Source organism: Poecile atricapillus, chromosome 4 (assembly GCF_030490865.1).
Source record: "Poecile atricapillus isolate bPoeAtr1 chromosome 4, bPoeAtr1.hap1, whole genome shotgun sequence".
NCBI lineage: Eukaryota > Metazoa > Chordata > Aves > Passeriformes > Paridae > Poecile > Poecile atricapillus.
Window position 1 is genome coordinate 54,380,794 of NC_081252.1, and position 21,246 is coordinate 54,402,039.

The window sequence follows — 21,246 nt, forward strand, 5'->3', positions numbered from 1 at the left end:
TATATGAGAAATGCCAACAGAAATATATTTTCATGTTTGTGGAAAGGTTGACAGAAAACACAATAAATGAATACATAAAAATTGTTAGTGTGAACTTTACCAGAGGAAAGATATCTCTTCGCTTGGCTGTGTTTCATTTTTCCTTTCTCATATAGCAATTTTACAGCAGTCTTAAAAATCTTCTTAATCTCTTCTGATATATCTTGCCATTTGTTCTCATTCATAGAATTCGAAGAAGATTCCATCTTTTAAAAATATCCATAGTTAAAAGAGTAGATCTAATACATAACATATACAACTTCAGAAGATAGAAGTTTAATATTCAAGGCCAAAAATAACATGGTAACAGAGAAACACATACACTAACAAAAATAAATAAAAGTTAAACATTTTATACTGCAGGCGATCATATTGTATTCCATTTTAGAATTTTAAGAGTTAGCTCCTTGGAGTATTTTCTAAATCCCTTGTGTCAGCAGCTAATGCAATATTTTTCAAGAATAAGGCCAACAACACCTTTACAGAAAGATGGTTTTGAGAATCAAGCCTGAAATGATGATAATAAAGCAGCAGCAATATTGCTAAAAATTATTTTTCCCTTAATGAGATGTAATAATGATAATAATTTAAACTTGGATCTCAAAACTGAAAATGAGGTTCCTGGTACCTGTAATTAAGTGCCTTATATTAGCTACCATATTTTAAAAATACAGGATTATATGTAACATTATATTCATTCATTCATTGCTATAGTAACGCTAATCTTAACTGTCATCAGAGAGGAATTCTAATATAAATTCACTAATCCTTTCAGATGGTATCTTGTAAATGCCATGCTGGCGCTTTCTCTAAATCAGCTAGGTTTTATTTACTGCTGGTGAAATATTTCAGGGGTTTCCAGTTTTCTTGGAGTGTGGAATCTCCAGGATAAATTCCCTAGAAACTCTTTCTTGACAAACCTGAGTATTTTTTATTACTTTCTATAAGTTTATGAGATGTAACTCTGTGTTACATCTTTAAGTTATGTTACACCTGCATTACAGCTTTAAGTTATGAACATATTTTTGAAGCTTTTTGAGTTAAGAACATTAAGTTATTTAAGTTATTAACATATTTTTACTTAGTCCCATGTTAGTCAGTAGCTTCAGGAAATTTACAAAGATGTAATAACAAAACCCCCCATTAATACAATATGCACTCAAAATGAAGTGAAAACTCTTTTAAAGACTTCATTTTTTGTACACTAAAATATGTCCTTAGGTATGTGCTGGATGTGTAGGAGGGTAGAACTGAACCCTGAGAAATAGATAGTTTTTATTGTCATCAATTGAAGACAAATGCCTGCTTTAAAAATTGCAATTAACAGTGTTCAAAAATCTTATGCTAGAATGCAGTTAATGATTTAAAAGTATGATATCTGACTCAAGACAGTGCTAAGCACTTGTTTGACTGTTAGAGTTTTCTTCTATGGGGATAGAAGGGAAAATGTGTATTTCCTCTGCAAGTCCTGCTTATTGAAATCTAGCAAAGGCACAGTACAAAGCAGAAGAGCCTGAGTTCTCCATGTTTCAACACCAGGGAAGGGCAATCTGCACAACTGTCCACTAACCCTAACAGGTCACAGACAACGCAAATTCACACTCTCTAGCTGGCAGAGAGTGCATCAATGTGTCAAGGAGTTGTGTTCCTCGGTGTTTTGCAGCTGCTCCTTCACCATGTACAGGGAAGGAGCACCACAGCAGCAATTGTTCAGATGTGGACAGGGCTGTAGAACCTAATTCAAAGACAACAAGTGCCTGGCCCTAGGGACTGCCTGCCACTGTAACGGAGAGAGAAAAATTTTGCGAGCAGTTGACTATGACTTACCGTATTCTGGTAGTTCTTCAGCATTTCTGATTTTGGTCTGAGATAATATGCTGGTGGCACTGCGTTCTCATCCCTGCAGTACCACTCTTCCAAAATCCTTGTCTCTAGCTTGGCCTCTATAGCAGCATCCAGGATCATTTCAAATTCTGCTGACTCAACTTCCCCCGGTATTCGGATGTTCCCATACTTCTCTCCCAATAGGCCCTATGTATTTACAGAAAAGTAGGGATTAAATTTTTTTTTCATTATGTGAAAAGCATCTTCAGGATCTGAATTTCCTAAAAGTAAGTCTGGCAGTAGTGTAATGACTGAAATTACTAGGAAAGGGAAACATACACTGTGTGACAGGAATTACTGTTAAGGGTATTGTACAGAGCTGTATTTTACTACAATGACTTAGAAAATTTCAAGTAAGTATTGTCACTCATAGTACTAACTAGTAGTAAAAATACAAAGGCATTCAAAAGAAATAATTAAAAAATACCCTACATACTTAGCACAGTATTGACTCATGTATTATTGAGTTCCATTAGTCACAGGTTGAGATTACCCTCACATGCAAAAGCAAATTGAAATTGTGGCTTATACCAGCAAGGATCAGTGTTGCAGAATCACAAGCTGCTTTGCTGTCTTCTATTCTTGTTGTCTTTGCCCCAGTAGCTGCCCACCGAATGAACAAGGAAGGAGCAAATACTGAGTAGAAATTGGTCAAACCCAGTTTTAGTACCTCTGCATAAACCTCTGCATTGTGGAAAGCAGTTCTTAAACTGGGGCACAGGAGACATTTCCCATTAAAAAATGAGGATTAAAATACTGGTTGTGGTGCTCTAAATATATTCCTTTAAAAGAAATTTATTCCTGTAGTTTACTGTCTGTAAAAAATGTGTAAAATATGATTGTAATGTCCTACAATTTCATAGACAATAGTGTTATAGAAAATTGCTGCAATCTTTTGAAATTTTTTTTTTCAAATTTGTGACCATCAGATCAGTCCTGCATTAAATACTTGGTCCACAGAAGTCAGTGAGAATTCTTACCTAATTTAAAATATGATTTTTCAAAATTCTTTCCTCATTTTAAATGTATTGAGCAAAGATCTTGCATTAATGAAAAGGAGTACTTAATGTGGAGAGGAACCAACAGTATCAGAATCTTGATTTGAATCAGAAAGATCTTAGTAAAGCAATGCTAATGCAAAAACAGTAGTGCCCTAAAAATGTAAATGAGCATGTTTGTAAATAATATCTAAATATTCATTATTTTAAACCACTCATCATAATGAGAAGCTGTTTTAAACTCTTCCAGCAGAACACCCTGAAAATCAATAACTGATGATGATGATGATGACGATGACGATGATGATGATGATGATGATGATGATGATGGTGATGATGAATCCTGCTTCACTGATTATGAAAGCACGAAGCAGCAGGACACTTTGCTGAGCCCAGCTATGTTGGCACACTCCAGTGGCTCACCATGCCAGATGCTGCAACCCCAGAGCAGACACCAGAGCAGTGCATGAATATCTCCTTCCAGGGAAAATCAGCTGGCTCAGACCACATTTGACATCGTGTAAACTAACCTGGCTGATTTTTGCCTGGAGCAGACTAGGGAGAGCTCATGGACTACCATGCTGGCTCTGAGGCAAACACTTGGCATCCTCCATAGAGGAGCACTGACAAAGAGCTGGTGGACAGGAACAAGTCAGTGTCTGTCCACTGCTCAGGAGAATCGAAGGAATGTAGGAATTGTGATAGTTCATATAACCCAGGATCCAGTTTCTGACAAGTCACAGCATCCAAGTCCTTCAAAAATCTTCTCCAGTAAGAGAGGCTTTAGGGTAAAGTTGAGTTTGTCTTGGCTGCCCATTCAGATCCCACCACAGCTTCAGGGTACACATCAAGGAGTCAGGAGAATGGAATGAAGATGTTCAGCAACTAGATTTATATAATAATAAATTTAATGAAATAAAATGATTCTGTATTTCTATAATCTAAATTTATTTTTGATTTGTGATTATTCCAGCTAGTAGCTCCCCTCAGAGAGGGCTATGTTGCTTCACATAATGAGATAGCTGGGGAAAATTTTGAAGCTTTTACTGTTCTGATCTATTCATAGAGCCCTGTAATTTTAGAGTTCTGAAGCTGCAGAGGTTAAACAAAATATAGTATTATTTTCCTTCTTCATTCAAGTGAGGTTAATAACTTATATCATGCTGAATTGGAAAGCCTCTTCACATTCAGGTTGACACAGAAATCTTATAAATTTCTCTCAGAGGAGCTTTTATCTTGTATAGAAATTATTATTTAAAATTCATTAGGCTACACATTTTCTGAATGTAAGTCCAGTGGATTCAATAGACAGTTGCCTGAGAAAAGATCAATAGCTGGGCCCTTCATTAGCAATACTAAAATATCAACATTATTATGTCTGATTTTAATGTACTGCATTTAATCAACTAAATTTGTTTTGGAACTATTTTGTGTACTTTTCTGTTTCTCTGGAACAGTTTATGCTGTTCTCTCTACACTGTATTATAGCTGAATAATGTCATGTTTTACTTTAAAATGAAAAGGACAAGACTTTTTTTTATACCTCTCATCTGTCATTGAAAAAGACATTATGTAAATGTCTTTTTCAATGACAGGGATGTTATTGTATTAGGGATTATCCTCCTGACTACTTGAGCAAAACACAATAAAAAAGAACTTTGACATGATCCAGCTAACCCTAAATACAGGGCTAAGCAGGTGTATCACTGCTTGTTTTCCATTAGCAGTGGCACTGGTAAATTAAAAAAAGACTAAGGGGTATAAACAGACTATCTGTATTTTCTGGAATTTTAATACATTATTTGTTTCTAAGGCTGCATGACAGCCTTAGGATGGGTGCATTTGCAGGCTGTGAAAACTGCATCTTCCTATGTTAGAGGTGAGGCTTGGTAGTACCTCCTTCCCTTCACTCTTCTGGTGTCATTCTGGTTAAATTCATATCTATCTGTAGAAGTGTAATCTATCAGGGTACCACAAAACAACTCAAACCTTAGAGGCCTCAAAGAGAAGCTCTGGACTACACTTTTCCTTCAGGAGCTTCAGTGTCTGAACTGCATCTGTGTCAGAGGCTTGGAGCAGCCTCTGGAAATATCTGTCCCATCTCCATTTCCTGTAAATTCAAGTAAGTACAGATTTCTTCTTAGAAAAATAAAGAAAAATAAAGCAACAGGATTGAAAGTAAATGTAATTTCTAACACTCTTTATGTTGTTTCACACTTAATCTGTAAATAAGAATTACCGTTATTTCAGATACTTTTGAAATATATTACAGTACTCTACAGTGAGAACCTAAAGCTTCAATTTGTGATAACAACATTGCAGCATTTTGATGATTATTATAGGGAATTATTTTTGAAGGGAACAGTAATGTTTACACTGTGTTCACTATCAAGAGACAGTTTTATATGCAGACTCGTGAACCAAAATCTCCCACCTGATGAGTCATTTTCCTTTAATAGTAAAACAACAAATTAAAGACTCATTAGATTGAAGGTGATTGAACTGTATAAAACCACCAGGCTGACAAACGTATAAAACCCTCAGCAACCATTCGTGTCTAACAGAACTTTACAGAATTAACTCAGAGCAACCTCAGCAGTAGTCTTGTTAGCTTTCACAGAATCACAGAATGGGTTGGGCTGGGAGGGACCTCAAAGATCATCTACTTCCAAGTCCCCAGCCTTGGCAAGGGACACCTTCCAACAGACAAAGCTGCTCAGAGCCCCATCCACTGTGGTTTCCATCAGGGATGCTTTGTTGAGCCTGAGGCTGAAATCACAATTAAATGAAGGTTAAAAAACTACTGTCTATAAGATGTGCAAATATTTCTCATTCTAATGTTCTTGGTGTGACAAGATGCTAAAATTATAGGTGCAGTCACAATAATGACCAAAAGGAGGACACAAAGAAGATTTAGATTTGATCTTGAGATATGAGGGATTCACATGGCCTGTCATATGATTAATTCAGACATCACTAAAATATTAATTAATTCTGATGACATACATTATATTAAACCAGAACAAGCTGAATGTTAGATATATTTAATTCCAGCTAAGATACTCGGTTGTAATTTTAATAAAAAACAGCTCTCAAATAACAGTAAATTATATTAATTACAAATTGGTTTAATTAATCTTTTTTTAAGAAATTATTTATTGACATCTGCAAATGAAGCCATTTGAGAAGTCAGATTTGTAATGTTGTATGGAGTGGTTTCAGTTACTTGTCAACTTAAGAGCAACAATTTTTTTTGCCATTTTGCCAACAGAGATCAGCTAATTGGAATCAGTCCTATTTCTTGGTGTTTGTGAAGACATGTGACACTGAAGTGCATACATATGTTCTCTCTGCCTCTTCTCAGAGCAGTCCTGGATTGCCAGTTTTCTGAAGAATAAGCATTCAAAATATCATCTTTGAAGGAATTAAGTCTAACCACAGTTAATTTTTTAACTTAATATAATTCCTTGTGTACAGGACTAAGCACTCCTTAATTCAGTTTTGCAAGATCCATGAGGAATTAGGAAGTATTCCTGTCCCCACGTGACACAGGAATTAAGTGCAGGGAATTAAGCCTGGGCTGGGACCCAGAACTGGGACAGGTATGCAATGGTTAGTCATAACCACATAGTGGAAGCTGTTTTTCCTAATTCTCAGCTCTGTTCTTACAGAAACTGCTCACTACTGAAGGAGGAAAGCCTTGACCCTTTGTGATGAGGTCCTGAGTGAGTCACATTTTAGCCTGCTAAATTAATATAAGCTTAAACTAAGATCACTTATTCAAAGTAGAATAGCTCCATTAGGAGAACGAGTATCTCACATTACATGAAGAGATGCTCAGTGCTTCACAATGTAAGCTGAAAATTGGAGGGATTTAAGTGCTTTTAAAACACTGCAGGGTATTAAGTTCATCTGTTGCCAGGGGTTGGGAAAGGCTGGTCTTACAGATGTCCCAGAGGTGTCCTTCCACCATTCCCAGGAGAGCTGTGGATTGCAGCCTGGATCATGCCACGCCTCAGCAGAAGGCCTCGCACAGAAATCTGGTGTAGCTCATGGGCAGCCCCCTGGAGCAAAGCATGTAATAGCAAAGCACAGTCATGGCACAAAAGCCCTGTTTCAAAACCTCCCCTGAACTGGAAGAAGGACAAGTCTGTGGTCACCAGGTATAAACCCCACTCATCAGGCCTCAGAGCGTGAGTGATGGGGTGGCAGTCCCACATCAAAGGCCCTGCTGCTGCAGCCCCTTTCTGTGCAAGTCATCTCACAGCATTGTATAAGCAACTGAATATTAACCACAGCAGAAACATGAATGTTATCTTCCCATGGCTTGCATGACTCACAAGGGCTACCAAGTCCTCTGGATCACTCTCCCCCCTATGGTCACTTAGTATTTATTGCCTTATGTTTATCCTGGGGTCAGAGACCTAACTCCCTGCTTCCTCAGCCTTTGCTTCTAGGCTTCCTCCCTTTTGCAGAAAAATCTGTCTTATGAAATAAAACCTTTTCTTCCTCTTTAAAGCCATACATATCAGTCAAATAGCCATTTTTGCTCAGATGAATATGTTTTTTTCTCTGCTGTTTACTGGGACACTCATACAAGCAGTATCTGATAGAATGTATATTACTATGTAATGGATCAGACTTCTATAGGCAAAAGAGACACATAAAGAAAAAATATTAAGTGAAATATTGATTTCTAAATAAAAAATTATAAATAAAAAATTATAAATAAAATTTATAAAGAAATTTATATTTAGCACCAGGCTTAAAAGACCTCAGATTTCATCCAAATATTTTTTTCTAAAAGCATACTTACTGTAATCAGATTCCAATACCCATTAATTTATTTCAGTTGCTATATTTGTATGTATGGAGACAAAATCACTTCAGCACAGCTACAAGAAATGCTCCATTGTTTTCAAAACTTTTTACATGCATGCTGGCTACATTCTATGTTTTGTCTTTCATACTGAATTTGGAGGTGATAAGACAAGTGCATTTACACGTGCAAACCTGCCCAGGAAGCCATTCATGTTAAGGAAGACACACAGAATTGTAACATGTCGGCATTGTTTACCCTCGTCTGCGGAAATGTGGGGTTAACTGATATAACCAAATATACAGTAAACCACATCTTGAAAATCTGAAACAAATGGTCAGGATGCCAGTTTTCAAGGGCCTTTTATTTAACATACCATCCTAAGAAATTTAGTACAACTATAGCTCTTTCTGGTTTCTTGCAAGTATATGATAACTCTGTTCTAACAGTATCCTGTGGAAATCACTTATGTGATACAAAATGTGCAGGTGCAGCCAGACATATTTTTGGGAAAAAAAAAAAAAAAAAAATTACAGGATTAGCTGGGTCCCTGCCTGTCAGGCCTTGAAAGCAAGAATTTACTACCAAAAAACAAACAGAAAAGAATTTTTCTTATTTTTTTTTTAATAACTTAAGGGAACAATAGCTAACTTACTTCAAATTCAAAGCAAAAATGCTAATGGTGAAACCACAGTGAATCATCTAAAGCCAGAAGAGTATGTTTACTTCAATTTATCTCAATGGAATATACATGTTAATTGCTTGTTAGGGCAAACTCCAAGCCGTTGTACTGGAAACTGGAACCAAGGTGAAGAAAGCTGTAATACTGTGCTTAAACTAAACCAAGTTTTAGGAAGCTGGAGTTCCAGAGTAGCTGGTCCACAGGAGATGTGTCTCTACTCATTTTTATTGTACTTCCAGTTGCAATGAGGTACAGTGTAAGGACCTCATGATAGAAACATAGGGAGAATGTCCTCCAAACAAATAAATAATTTTTATTGTAAATATTATTATAGAAATAATATTATAAATACATAAATAATATTATAAATATATAAATATATAAATACTATTTATTATAAATATATTTATATAAATAAATAAATTGCTTTTATTGCCCGTCAAAGGAAAAAAGTTATGTTGCATTTGTATTGCCTCCCAAAAATAGTTCCATTAGAAATTAAAAATATTAGAAATTAAATTCTAATTAGAATTAGAAATTAAAAATACGAAAAAAGCACAAAAATGTCATAATCTGTGATTTCTGGGATGTACAGGTCAAAGTGTCTTTTAGAGCATGATTTTTCTTCTCTGCCAAGAGTTCTAAAGCAGTGCAGCTTATCAGACAGAACATTAGAGCTGCTGCAGATCTCTTAAATCTTCTTTCCACTTTTACTATATCTCAGTATGGAAACTTGAAAGTTCCTGATAATTTTGCCACTGAGTCAGACTGCCTATCCATAATGATAGCTTGCAAAATAAGTATTTTATTTTGAGTATTTCTATTTTGATATGCAAAGGATGTGTATTTATGTATCAGCAATGATGGAACTGTTATTTTACACTGTCTGTCCTTTTTAGTTTTTAAGGGAAAAATGATACCATAGAGCAGTATCAAACATTTTCATTTGCTATTTCTCCATAGGTTGAAGCTGTGAATAAATAGAATTAATTTTAGAACTTCAGTTAACTGTAGAAAACACAAGAAATACAACATTTAATTAAAGTTGCTGAAGCGAATAGGAAACTGAAGGCATAATAAAGACATTTCTGTACTGAGAATTATTTTTCCACCTGCCCAGATATATATATTTATGTTCCTTGGCTTGAGAAATTTTGCAGTGTGTTGTTTCACAGAACCATACACTAATTTCTCTCTTCCCTTTTTCCCTGGAGGCACTCCAGAAGTACCCTGGGGGAACTGTAAGAGTTTCATAAACTTGAGTCAGGTCTTGGTTTCAGTTCCATGAAAAACAAAAAGGACTGTTGAACTACCTTGTAAGAAAACTGACTGCAACTGGGACTGGAAGGATGTGGTGCAAGTGCTGAAGTGTTTTGCTGTGAGTACAGTCCTTGAGATAAAAGGTGTAGAAAAGAAGAAAATGATGGTGTAGTTTTTGATGCTTCTTGATGCTTGACCTGTCTTTCAGAAAATTAAAGAGAGCAGCCAAATCTGGTTGTAAATGAGCCAATTCCCTCAACACTGAACTTCACCCACAGTGTGGTATTTTTAAATCTCAAAGCTTTTCCCTAGTGGTAGGGAGATATGAAAAAAGGATGAGTAATTTCTCAGGACATAGTGTGTAGGAGCTACCAGTCTATCACACGGAGTGAACGTGCTTCCTCAGAAGAAACTCGTGACCTACTTCCTTGATACAGTTTGCTTCATCAGAACTCTCCTTACTCCTGGCTGAGAAAGTATCAATGGTCTTCCTCCACAACCTCCCTGTCTTCTACAGGATCATGCAGCACCAACTTAGTTCTTTTGTTGCCTTTTCCTTCATTGCTTATCATTGCTGGTCTTTGATCAGCCTGAGCATAGATGCAGGTGAGAAAATCAGTCAAAAAGGATATCATTAGGGAAGAGGTCAGCGAATAAAGATAGCGTAGAGGAAGGACTGGAGATTTTGCCTACCTCTGCCTAAAGATCTGAGGTGCTCACTCACTCTGATTCTCCTCCAAACAAATGTGTTATTCTCACTTTGCTCTATTTTTGAAATTGCATGGAAGATTTCTTGACAGGCATGTACATTTCTCCTTTCACATAAAGCTCAGAACCTTGCAGGTAATTTCTACTGCAGCCTGTATTTCTATCAACTCTCTGACAGGTCCTGTAACACTTGACAAGAATGTAACTGGGTAGAAAAACAAATCAAAAGGGTTAGGTTTAATAAAAGACTGTAGCACATAGCCCAGACTGAAGTCAATAACCTTGTCTGTGGAAACACTACCCTTCTACTACCCTTCTCACAGAGAATGGGGAATGCACCTTTTTTGCAAACAGCACGGAGATCAATATTGTCTTTTAGAGGAAGGCATGGTGGTGTAACCTTCCCTGCTTTGTAAAATAATCACAACAGTCATCCAAGCTGGAAAGAATTGTGATTTGAAACCCTGTCTTGCATCTCACAGGTGAAGTGTGGCTAATGGGGAAAAGCTTCTCCTACTACTGTTTAATGTGCCTTCCTGAGTATCCAGGGACACAGGTATCATGGAGTCAGAAAGGAAGACACTCTGAGCCTATCAGCGTAGTCAGCGGGGAGGACAGGGCACTGGCTTCTGGACACCAAACCCTGGAGTTAAAAGCTGGCACTCCTCTGCATTCTTACTGCCCTCTTTGGTACACTTTGTATGCAAGAAGGGGCCATATCTTTATTTTCTGTGAAATATACTCTTCCTTGTATTTATCAGAAAAGCAGCTTAGTTTCTACATTCCCATTTTGGGATGATATTTATGTGTTAGACAGTGAGGCAAAGACCTTAGATTGAGCTAAATCTGAGCAAGGCAAAAAGGGCTGAATAAAACACTTAAGGGATTGACAGAGGCATCTAGTCTGTAGTAACCTCCAAAGCTGCAGCAGCTGAGAAGGGGTTTTTAGAATTGCAAAACCTATCCAAATCCATGTGTATGCACAGTATACACATTGGAAACAGACATATATTTACGCTTTTTTGTAACACAATTAAGCTGTGTGTTCTTAGTAACATACACAGCCGCTATGAAGGTATTAGAAAGTGTTAATTAATGAGTATTATCACAGGCAGAGATAGTTGATGGTGTAATGGAATTTTCAACACCTCTCCTGACTTTAGGAATACTGAAGCTAGTTGTAACATGACAGGACATTTCACTGCAAATTTATTTTTTTATTTTTTCCCTCTTCTTATTAGAGCTAAACAGATTGTTAATAATTGAGTCTGCAAATGAAAATCTAATTATGTAATTAAATGTAAAAAAAATTATTTCACAACTTTCATAGAGTAATGCAGTTACTGAGAGCCTGATATGATCCATGACTCTGTAGTGTGGGATGAAGCACCTAAAACATTGTTGATAAACATGTTTTACGTAAAACATAAATGAAGGCCCTCAGAAGAAAAATTAGTATAGGTTGCATTAGTTCTAGCAGATTATAATGCACCCATAATTTAGCATAATATGCATAATATTATATTATTTATATTTATCTATTATTTATAATAGATACATATAAATAATATTAAATATATTTATATTTATATATTTGCAAAATGTGCAAAACAAGTACCAGAACATAACATCAATTCTGCTTCACAAGTACATGTGGAATGGCCTATATTGTTTATTTTGATTAGTTCCTTGATTTTGAGAACTTTTATTTATGATTTTTGTATCCTTATGTGCTAATTGTAACAAATCATTATTGTTTTACAAGCCAGCTAGTGTTGGCTTTTGTTATTTGGGACAATTACTGGTACTCTCTGAACAGGTACTAGTCTAGTCCTTCAAAGATGAAAAGAAATTATTAGAAAATTCCTTGCAGTGTGATAGCCCAGTGAACTTCACACTGATGTAGAAGCGTCAGTCCCTTTTTAAAGTTTTTACATGATTTGTATGCATTCCCTGCTTTTCACATGGTTGGAGGGAGAGAACCCTTTTCACCATTTATTAAATTATAAATTCAGAGGACTGTAGCATAGCTTCAGGATGGAGAGAATTATTTCCTAGGAAAATAAAGCAGTTAAGAATGCAAAATGCAAAAGGTATCCTTAAAGAAACTGAACTGAAGGAAAAACTAAGGCAAGCACCAAACCCTTTAGGCACTTGACAAAGGTTATGGGTTATCAAACTCAGCATCACTTGAAGTGTTCAGAGTGTCAAAAATCTTTGCAGCCAATTCACACCACCGAATATCACAATGAGATTGCTATTTCTGATAATTTAAATTGTATTAAATATAAATCCATCTTTTCACAAAGTCATCTTTACAACTGTCGTATTTCAAACCACATTCTTCAAAACTACCCAATATTAGTTTTCCATTTATTACGCAGATGAAAAAATCAGCTTTATGAATTTTCTTAGCTTCCCTTGGCATTCTTCTTCAAGGATGGGATAAATCAAAATAGTGCCTTTCTACTGGGATATCTTCATGACTTTTCTAACACAAATTTTTACATAATAGGGTATTTGACTTACAACTAATGGTAAGAATACAAACACTGAATGTTAAGTACTGCCTGCAGGTAATAGGCAAAATCATTGGCCAAAAGTTTAAAAATTCTGCAGCAAATGTCCATTGAAATGGAAAATATATATATATAGCAAAAAAAATACATGCCACTTGCCTGAATGAAAACACTGTCCTTGCCTGTGCCATGCAATTGTATGACTGAGAGGCAGAGAAAATGGTCTTCCAGAGCATGTGGCCAGCTGATGAACTGTTTTTCCAGCCATGAGTAGCACTAGTATACTAAAGCATTTTAAAACAGTTCCAAGCATTAAAGTAATTTCTATAATACACGAAAGAACTAATAAGAAAAGAACATGTAATTTACTCACAATAATTGCAGACTCCCTAGTTTTCTAAGCAAATATTCTGTGTTTTATTTTTGCAAGGTGGAATGAAATAAAAAGTTACTCAGTGAGGTTGTCTAGTTACAAAAGAAAGAAGCTTATTATATTGCATATTAACAGGACACATATTCCAAAAAAGCACCTTGCATCAACTGCAAATATTTTAAGAGAGAAGAGGCAATAACTTAAGGATGCATAACAGTATCACTATGAAGAGCACTGACACTTTTTCTGGCTTCTTAAATTAGCATCTTTCATTGAAGAAAGAGGGATCCTGTGAAATTATACGAACTACTTATTCATTAAAAAAAAAAAAAAAGAAAAGAAAAAAAGAAAAGAAAAGTAAAATAAAGAAAGAAAAAGAAATAAAAGACCCAGCTACTGCTAGCTGGATTGAACAATATTCAGACTGAAAAGTGAACTAGTTATTTTTTAGGTAGATGTTTCCTCCTGGGTCGATTATTGGAGAACCAAAGAATCTCTGAACAGGATGTCTGTATTTGAGAAAAGGGAAGATATATATATATGCTAGGTGCAAGCAGCACTATTAATATCTCTCTTTGAACTTACCAGCTGCCTGCTAAATATTGTACAGTATGCTGTTTCTTTACACAGAAGTAGCATTGCAATGTTGAGAATCCCCTCCATCCCTCTCATTTCTGCAGAATAGCTGATGCTGGATTTTTGATCTACAGATTCATTTGTAGGGCAGATCATTACATTTAACTGATTACTGTACTACCTCAGAAGATGGTTTGGAAAAGCTCTTGAGGGTCATGAGAAAATAAATTGCATAAATCTCATGCAGCCTATTTCTTCCTCTGCCCATTACATAGAATGATGGAAATCTGACTTCATGTTAATCTTATTCTCACTAATATGGTCATTCATAATAAATATAATACTTAACCTTTCTGGAACGCAGCTCCAGAAATTGTATTTCTGTCAAGAAAAAGAAGTACAGTGACTTAGCAGAAAATATGTGCAGTCTTCTGACTGAAAATGCAGCTTGTTTTAAGACTACATAAAAACCCATGCAGTTTCTGTGTTACATGGAAAAGCTGTCTGATCAATCTTGTACCCATTTACAGTGGGCCAAGGATAAAAAATGGGTATGTATTTAAGATTTAGAGAATCAGAGATTATTCACAGGAAAATGCATTACCATCCCTAAAGCAGATGAAGGAATTCACTTAACAATTGTTTAATCATGTAATATCCCCCAATGCTTGATTTCAATTTCTGTGTATATCTGTTGTTCAGAGCCAAAGTATATGGAAAGGGATAGACACCCTTTGCCTCTTATCTGGAGGCTGTGAAAGAAGACCAAAGCTTCCTGAGGGGAAAGCCGCATATTTTGTCTTTAAAATTGATCACTTTTTTCTGTTTCGAAGGGTTTCAAAATATAAAAAAATAATTCAAAAGCTCTACTTTGATATTTACACAAGAATCCTGTTGGCCAAGACCATCTAAAATGGGATTAATATCTGCAGACATACAGTTTACTTCAGATCAATGCCAAGAAATCCTATGGAGCCATTCCTGATATGACCCACTTATATTAGAGGGAGTTCTTACTTGGATGGGTTTTAAATCAGATGCAGAGTGAGAAGAAAAGTAATAATTTGATATATCTTTCCTGGAATTTGCTTTACTGGAAGAGGTGGACTGTCTGGCTCCAGGTATTTCTCTTCATTCCCTTAAAAACTATAAATAGTAGTTGTGTCCTTGGGGAAAATTAAATACTGAAATGCCCAAACACAGATAACTTCTGTTGAATTCCTCAAAAGCACTGGGTACTTAGAATTCCCCCTGAACTGGATGTTTTCAGTATAGACACATTTGACTGACTTTTGCCTCCCTATCTTAAAGTCTGTGTTGATTTTCCCAGGAAAGTGAAAGCCAAATATAACTCAGGCATTCCAGAACCTGTGTGTTCTTAGTTTTTACATTAGGAATAAACCTTAAAGAAACACCAGAACTGAAACTCGAGTTGAGGAGATCCAGCAGTGCAGGAATAATGGAACTGGGAATTTTCTCTGAGCTGGAATGTACTCAAAATTAATTATCAACCATTTGTACTAAGCAGAGAGTGCAGCAATATACTTCATGGAACAATTAAAGCATGCATTATACTGAGGAACACAAAGATACAAACAGTAGAAACATTCCACTCCACAATTTATCATACTTCCTCTTCAATTTCAGTGTGATTTAAGGACATGCCAAATATTGTAAATTGCTAATATTCTTTTAAAATCCTACTGGAATTCCAAATTTATAATGCTAGGTTCTTTAGGTCTATGGAAGCTGGAAGAGTTTTATGCTTCCCTAGGGACTGTTCAGGAAGGGATGCATGTGTTGCTCTTGAATTCAGGCCTGTCAGTTATTTCCTCCTGCCCTTGCCCTGGACTGAAAGCGCATAAAAGAACTTTTATACATCCCCAGTAGGTCTGTGAAAAGAGGAGCTTCAGAAGTACTCTGTGGGGTAGCTCAGCAGACCAAAAAACCCACAAGGAATGATGCAAGAGCTCAGGCTACATTTATTTAGATGCGGCAACTCTTGAGGACACGGTGAGACCCAATTCAAAATGTTTGGTGATTCTCGTATTTCTAAGTGGTCATCTGTTCTCCATCAGCAAACAGGGAAGATAACTGGTTATGGATACTGTTAACAGGTTAAAATTAAGAACAAGCTGCCAGTAATTCCAATTGCTGTTCAGAGTAGGTAGGTAATATTTTTACTGTTCTTTGGTCCAGATATTTTAAATGACAGGTGGAGATAACCTTTAAGGTTTGTACAATCCCAGGCATTAATTGAGTGAACCTTAACAGGTAACAGACTGACATTTAATTTCTATTTCTCTTTTTCATTGTACAATCTTTCAGGACATAGTCATGCAAGGACAGCAGTTCAGGCAGAGACTGTGTGGTGCTATGCTGATGGAAAAGCACCTATGTGTTATAATTTGCAGGACATATGTAAATGTAAAAGTTCCAGTGACGCTCTGAATGTGTTTTTATTTTGGTATTGTTGTGCAGTGTAGAGTTTAAGCAGTTCACAATTTAATAAATATACTGCATTTCAATCTTCCCATGTAGATTCCAAAGATAAGATTTCAGCATAAATTTTGTGTGAAAACTTGTATATTCCCCTCATTTATGAGTCTCCATAAATTATTCTGTGGATCAAAAATAGCATGGTATGTATTTACCTACAGTAAAAGCTATGAGTATGTAAATTATTTGAATGGTAATATAATAGGCACTGAATTTATACAGCAGAAGAAAACCCAAACAAAAACCCAAACTTGGCAAAAAACCCCAGCCTAACCAAAATCCAAACAACTTCCCTCTCCCTTAACTGAATCAAGTATTAATAGTGGTCAGGCAGCAAGAAGAGAACTGTGCATTCCCAGAGTCAGTGTTCACAGGAAATTAGTTTTGCATTTTTTTCAGAACTGTTTCCTCCTTGTGCTTATGAATATGTGTTAATTTTGACTTTGCTGTTTCATATTTGGAAAAAAGCGTAGGATTTCCCACTTATTCACTGCACGAATTTAAGGAATTTCATTTTCTCTCCATCCAATATTACAATGTAGAAAAGAATTGCCATAAACCAACACTTTCTAAAATCAATATATATCAAGTAGCTAATTCTGAATAGTTCCATTTAATCCCAGATCTGTGTCTCAATTCAAAAACTAGTAATTGAAAACTGCAAAAAACAAAACAAAAACCCAAGGCAAACAACCTCTCCCCAAAAACGCCCCAAAAACAAAACAACCCAAAAAATCACCAGCCAAAAAGAAGTGGCAGAATTTATAGAACTTTCTTAAGAAATGGCTAATTGCCCAAAGCATGCAGTGCCAAAATCAATTTTTCATTATGTTACTATAAATTAAAAATAATTATCCTTGTTGAAGTAGAATAATCTTCAATTTTTGTTGTAAATAAAATAAAACTCATCTGACTATGGTACAGCAGAGCAAAAAAAAAAAAAAAAAAAAAGCATAAACGCATAAACAGTGGTTTTGCCAATCTAGCCCCCGGGAGAGCTACTGCTTTGGCCCATGCTTGGAAACCTGGAATAAATACTGAAGTCATTGTCTCACTGCAACCTCTTTGCTAACTGTGATATTCTGTTTAAAAATTCTGATTTGGTTTGATTTCTTTAGTAACAATATCAAGCAGGCAGTTCTTAAAATCTTCAAGATTCTGAGCTGCTAAAATATGCAGCAATAGTATGTGACAGGGTTCCCCTCACTATCAGAGATTTTACAAATCCATGTCTAAGGACACTGGGTGTTGCTACATGAAAAACTCCATGCCTTTCTGTTCCAGCTCTGTTTTTTTTCATGAACAGGAAGACAGAATGTAGAAAAATAAACCCAGAAAACTAAATATAGTCACACAAGATGAAAGCTACCCAAACTCTCTAGAGATCTGGGCCAGTGTGTGCTTGTGAAAAATGGTGTCATGACAGCATCAAACCCAGCTCAGACTCTGTACTCCAAAAGCTGAGTTCTTACGGTAAAGTCTTTGTTCTTCAGGGCTCTGAAGCTAAATAAGAAAGTGAGGCAAACAGGTTGGATGAATAAGAGCCAGAGATGTGGTTGTAAGGGTGTGATAGAAGTACAGAATGACACATGCTACAGGTTGCTCCTTGTCTGATCTTTGGCATGGAGAGACATGACCTCCAGCCTTCACAGCTGGCAGTGTTTTGTATCTGTTCTATCCCACTGGATTCTGTGGTTTCAGTTCACAAAACCTTTAACATTCTTCCCTTAAAAAAAATAATCAAGGACTTGCAGTTTTTTTTCTCTGTCTTATTATGACAAGACTAAGAATTAGAGTTGACTTGGCTATGTTTAGGTACAAAGGAGAAAAACCTTGTACCTTTTTTGAAGCATTTTCTTGCAAATATATTATAGAAAATAAAATTTGGGATAGTGAAGGCATAGTCTTAAGACTGTTTTGTATTGAAATCTAGGAAGTGATCATGGAGAGAACAATCCGTTGTGTATCAGTATACCACAGACTCAGAGCCCCCTCAGGTTGTCACTGACCTCCAGTCTTTTCATTCTCTAATACCTGGCATCCTAAATTGTCCTGAGTTTATGACATGAAACAGCAAATGCTGATCACAGCAGATTGTTTTTCACTGCTGCTTCACTTTTCTGTAAGTTTTTCTAAGCCAGCTGATAATGCATGTGTGAGAATTACCAAGAATAAATTAATTGTGGCTTCCTTAAACAAGTTGTCAATAATTCTGTTGTGATAGTAGTATAATCATACCCATCTTGCTATGAGGACTGATCATTAAAAATCCTTCTTTCTTCTCCACTAATACTGAGTAATCACTGTTAATCTACAGAGCTGCATAGGGAAATATTTGCATAGCAAATGCACAGCAATGAACATAAAATATTTTAGAAATAAGAAAATCATGCATTTTTTACTGAATCATGCATGTTAGGATAGACAACATTATATTTTTATTGTAAAGTAAAACATTATTTTTATACCCACAACAAAACATGGACCTGCAGAACTTTTCAAACAATCTTCAAGCAGCTTCATGCGAGTCTTTTGCAGCTCAGGACTGTCCCATTCGTCTGCTTCAACTCCCCAGTACAAGTCTATGACCTGGAAAACAGTATGCAACATAGTTACTTATCATACGCCCTTTCTACCAATCAAATTAAAAATTAGCTTTGCCATCGTCCTGTGCACTAGGCTTTGCTCTTCAGTGTGGTAAAAAACAATGGGGTCCTTACACAGACTGGTAGGATTTCCTCTATTCCAGCCACTTACTTTTCCTCCCCGATAGTCCCACCTGGGACAGTCTCTCATTTCATAGTCATATGTGTCAGTGTGACAGGATCTTGATTTGATAGAGTTTTATTTGCTACTAGATTGAATATAAGAGATAGGCAGGAATAATAACAAAAGAATTGAAAAAAATCCTGTCTCCATGAAAATTAATGGGAATCCCACTGTGGATCACAGTCAAGACCATGACTTGACACCCAGTGTCACTTGTATCCACAGGATATAAACTCATCCATAGGAATGGTTTTACATTATCATATTTCCTTTGTTAGCTGATCTTTGTACTTTGGAAGCAGAGATTGTAGAGATATGCAGTGGTGGAGAGCTTGCTGTCCAAATTTTCATATTTAGCTACAGACTCAGTTTTGTTACCCTAATTAGTTGCAAACAAACTCCTGTAAGAAACTATTCATGTTATACTTATTCAAACAAATTAAGTGATGACCTGTAATTTCACTGTACATTTTAACTAAAAGGCTGAATTATAGTGGGAAATCAAATTTAAAAAGATACTGATCATATGTATGAAATACTTTTGGAACAAAACTCTTGGTACAGGCTACTGCTCTCTCATTTACTACTGGTTCTTAACATCTTGTATGTCACTTTAACAAAAAAATATATAGACAGTTTAAAAAAAAATCAAAATTGTATTAATACATGAATATATCACAAAATTACAGTTTATTTTAATATTGTTTGTTCTGTGGAAGCACTCTGCAAGAACCAGAATCATAAAATTAGCTGTTGTCCAAACAACAACTAGATTATAAAATTAGCCTGAAGATTTAATGTAAGAACTAATAGTGAGTTGATGTAAAACTAAATTTCAGCAGTTTACAGCTGTTTAATCTTGCGAAATTTCTCCAACCAATACCAAAGTTCAAGACCAAATCCTAGAGCTATTTATGCCTATGAGTAATTGCACAACCAATAGTCTCATTGATTATTTCTGCCTTAAAAGTCTGTGACTCAAATCAGTGTTTGCTGGAGCAGGCACATTGTTACTAAACATGACAGGTAGTGTCCTGTGTGAAACACGATGAGTGAAAAAAACCAGGTATGGAATGCATTGAGTGTTTTTTACAGAAACTGCTGCAGAATTTTGCTGGAACATGCATTTTCTGCTCTACAAAACTGCATTTCAAATAACCTTCCTATTTCCCTCACTTGCACAGATTTCTTTTCTGTCCTTTCTCTTTTAGTCTCATTAGGAAATAAAGTGTTCCCTTCTTCCTCTCTACTTTCTGTTATTTATTAATACAACTTTATTATAGGACTTCACATTGCATTCATGTGTCTGATTACTTGCATTATATATGATAAAGCTTAAATATTCTCATTATAAAATCCTTCAGATACAGATGTTAGTGTACAGTAAAAAATGTTTTAATTACTTGTTGAATGGATTTATTGTGCTGCGGAGGTTCCTCTGAAATGTGAAAGCAATTTCTATTTTAATGAACTGTTCAGAATTCACATTAATTCTGTAAATGTGAAGAGGAAACTCTCTGGAGTACCAGACAATGGTAGGGGCTCACAGGCTGTTTGTTATTTTAGGGGGTAACAGCCTTGGCACACAGTATCTTAACATGATACAATTTTGTCCTGCAAGAGTAAGTATTTTACCAAACAAATCTCTGAAGAGAGCATGAATTTCAAAGTAAGGTCTCATCGGTGCTCATTATGCTAATTAAAATAAATAGGATTTACAAAATTAAAGAAATTGAACAAGGAGACAATTATATCTGATTTTGAAGCATGTTTTTACTTATGCTTGGAGAAACTGTGACAAACACTCAAATTTTCAAGGTCATGTGACAACTGCAGGAACTCCTTACCCACAGTGGACTGTCACTGGTCTAGTTCAATTCCATACTAGCCACCTAACAAGAGATTTTTCATTCATAATTCCAGTGTTTCTTTTTGCTTACTTCAGCTTTTGTCCTACCAGTCCTGCAGTTTCACAGATTTTGCTTAGGAGATAAAATTATTTTATTTTCATCTCTTCCAAGAGCTTAAAAAAGAACTAAAAATTTCATTCATGTAAAATTCTGCTTTCCTTTTAGCATATATATCCTGTTGAAATTATTTGAAACAGTTCATTGTTTTGA

At 35.8% G+C, this 21,246-nt stretch overlaps 1 protein-coding gene across 1 annotated transcript in view; it reads right to left on the reverse strand.

Moving 5' to 3' along the window:
* NWD2 (NACHT and WD repeat domain containing 2) overlaps positions 1-21,246 on the reverse strand; it is a 49,734-nt gene that overhangs the window by 6,249 nt on the left and 22,239 nt on the right. The window contains exons 3-5 of the mRNA XM_058837838.1: positions 18,830-18,946; positions 1,867-2,070; positions 101-245 (exon numbers count right to left, since the gene is read on the reverse strand). Of these exons, the coding sequence (XP_058693821.1) occupies positions 101-245; positions 1,867-2,070; positions 18,830-18,946 (466 nt within the window). The remainder of the gene's footprint in view (positions 1-100; positions 246-1,866; positions 2,071-18,829; positions 18,947-21,246) is intronic.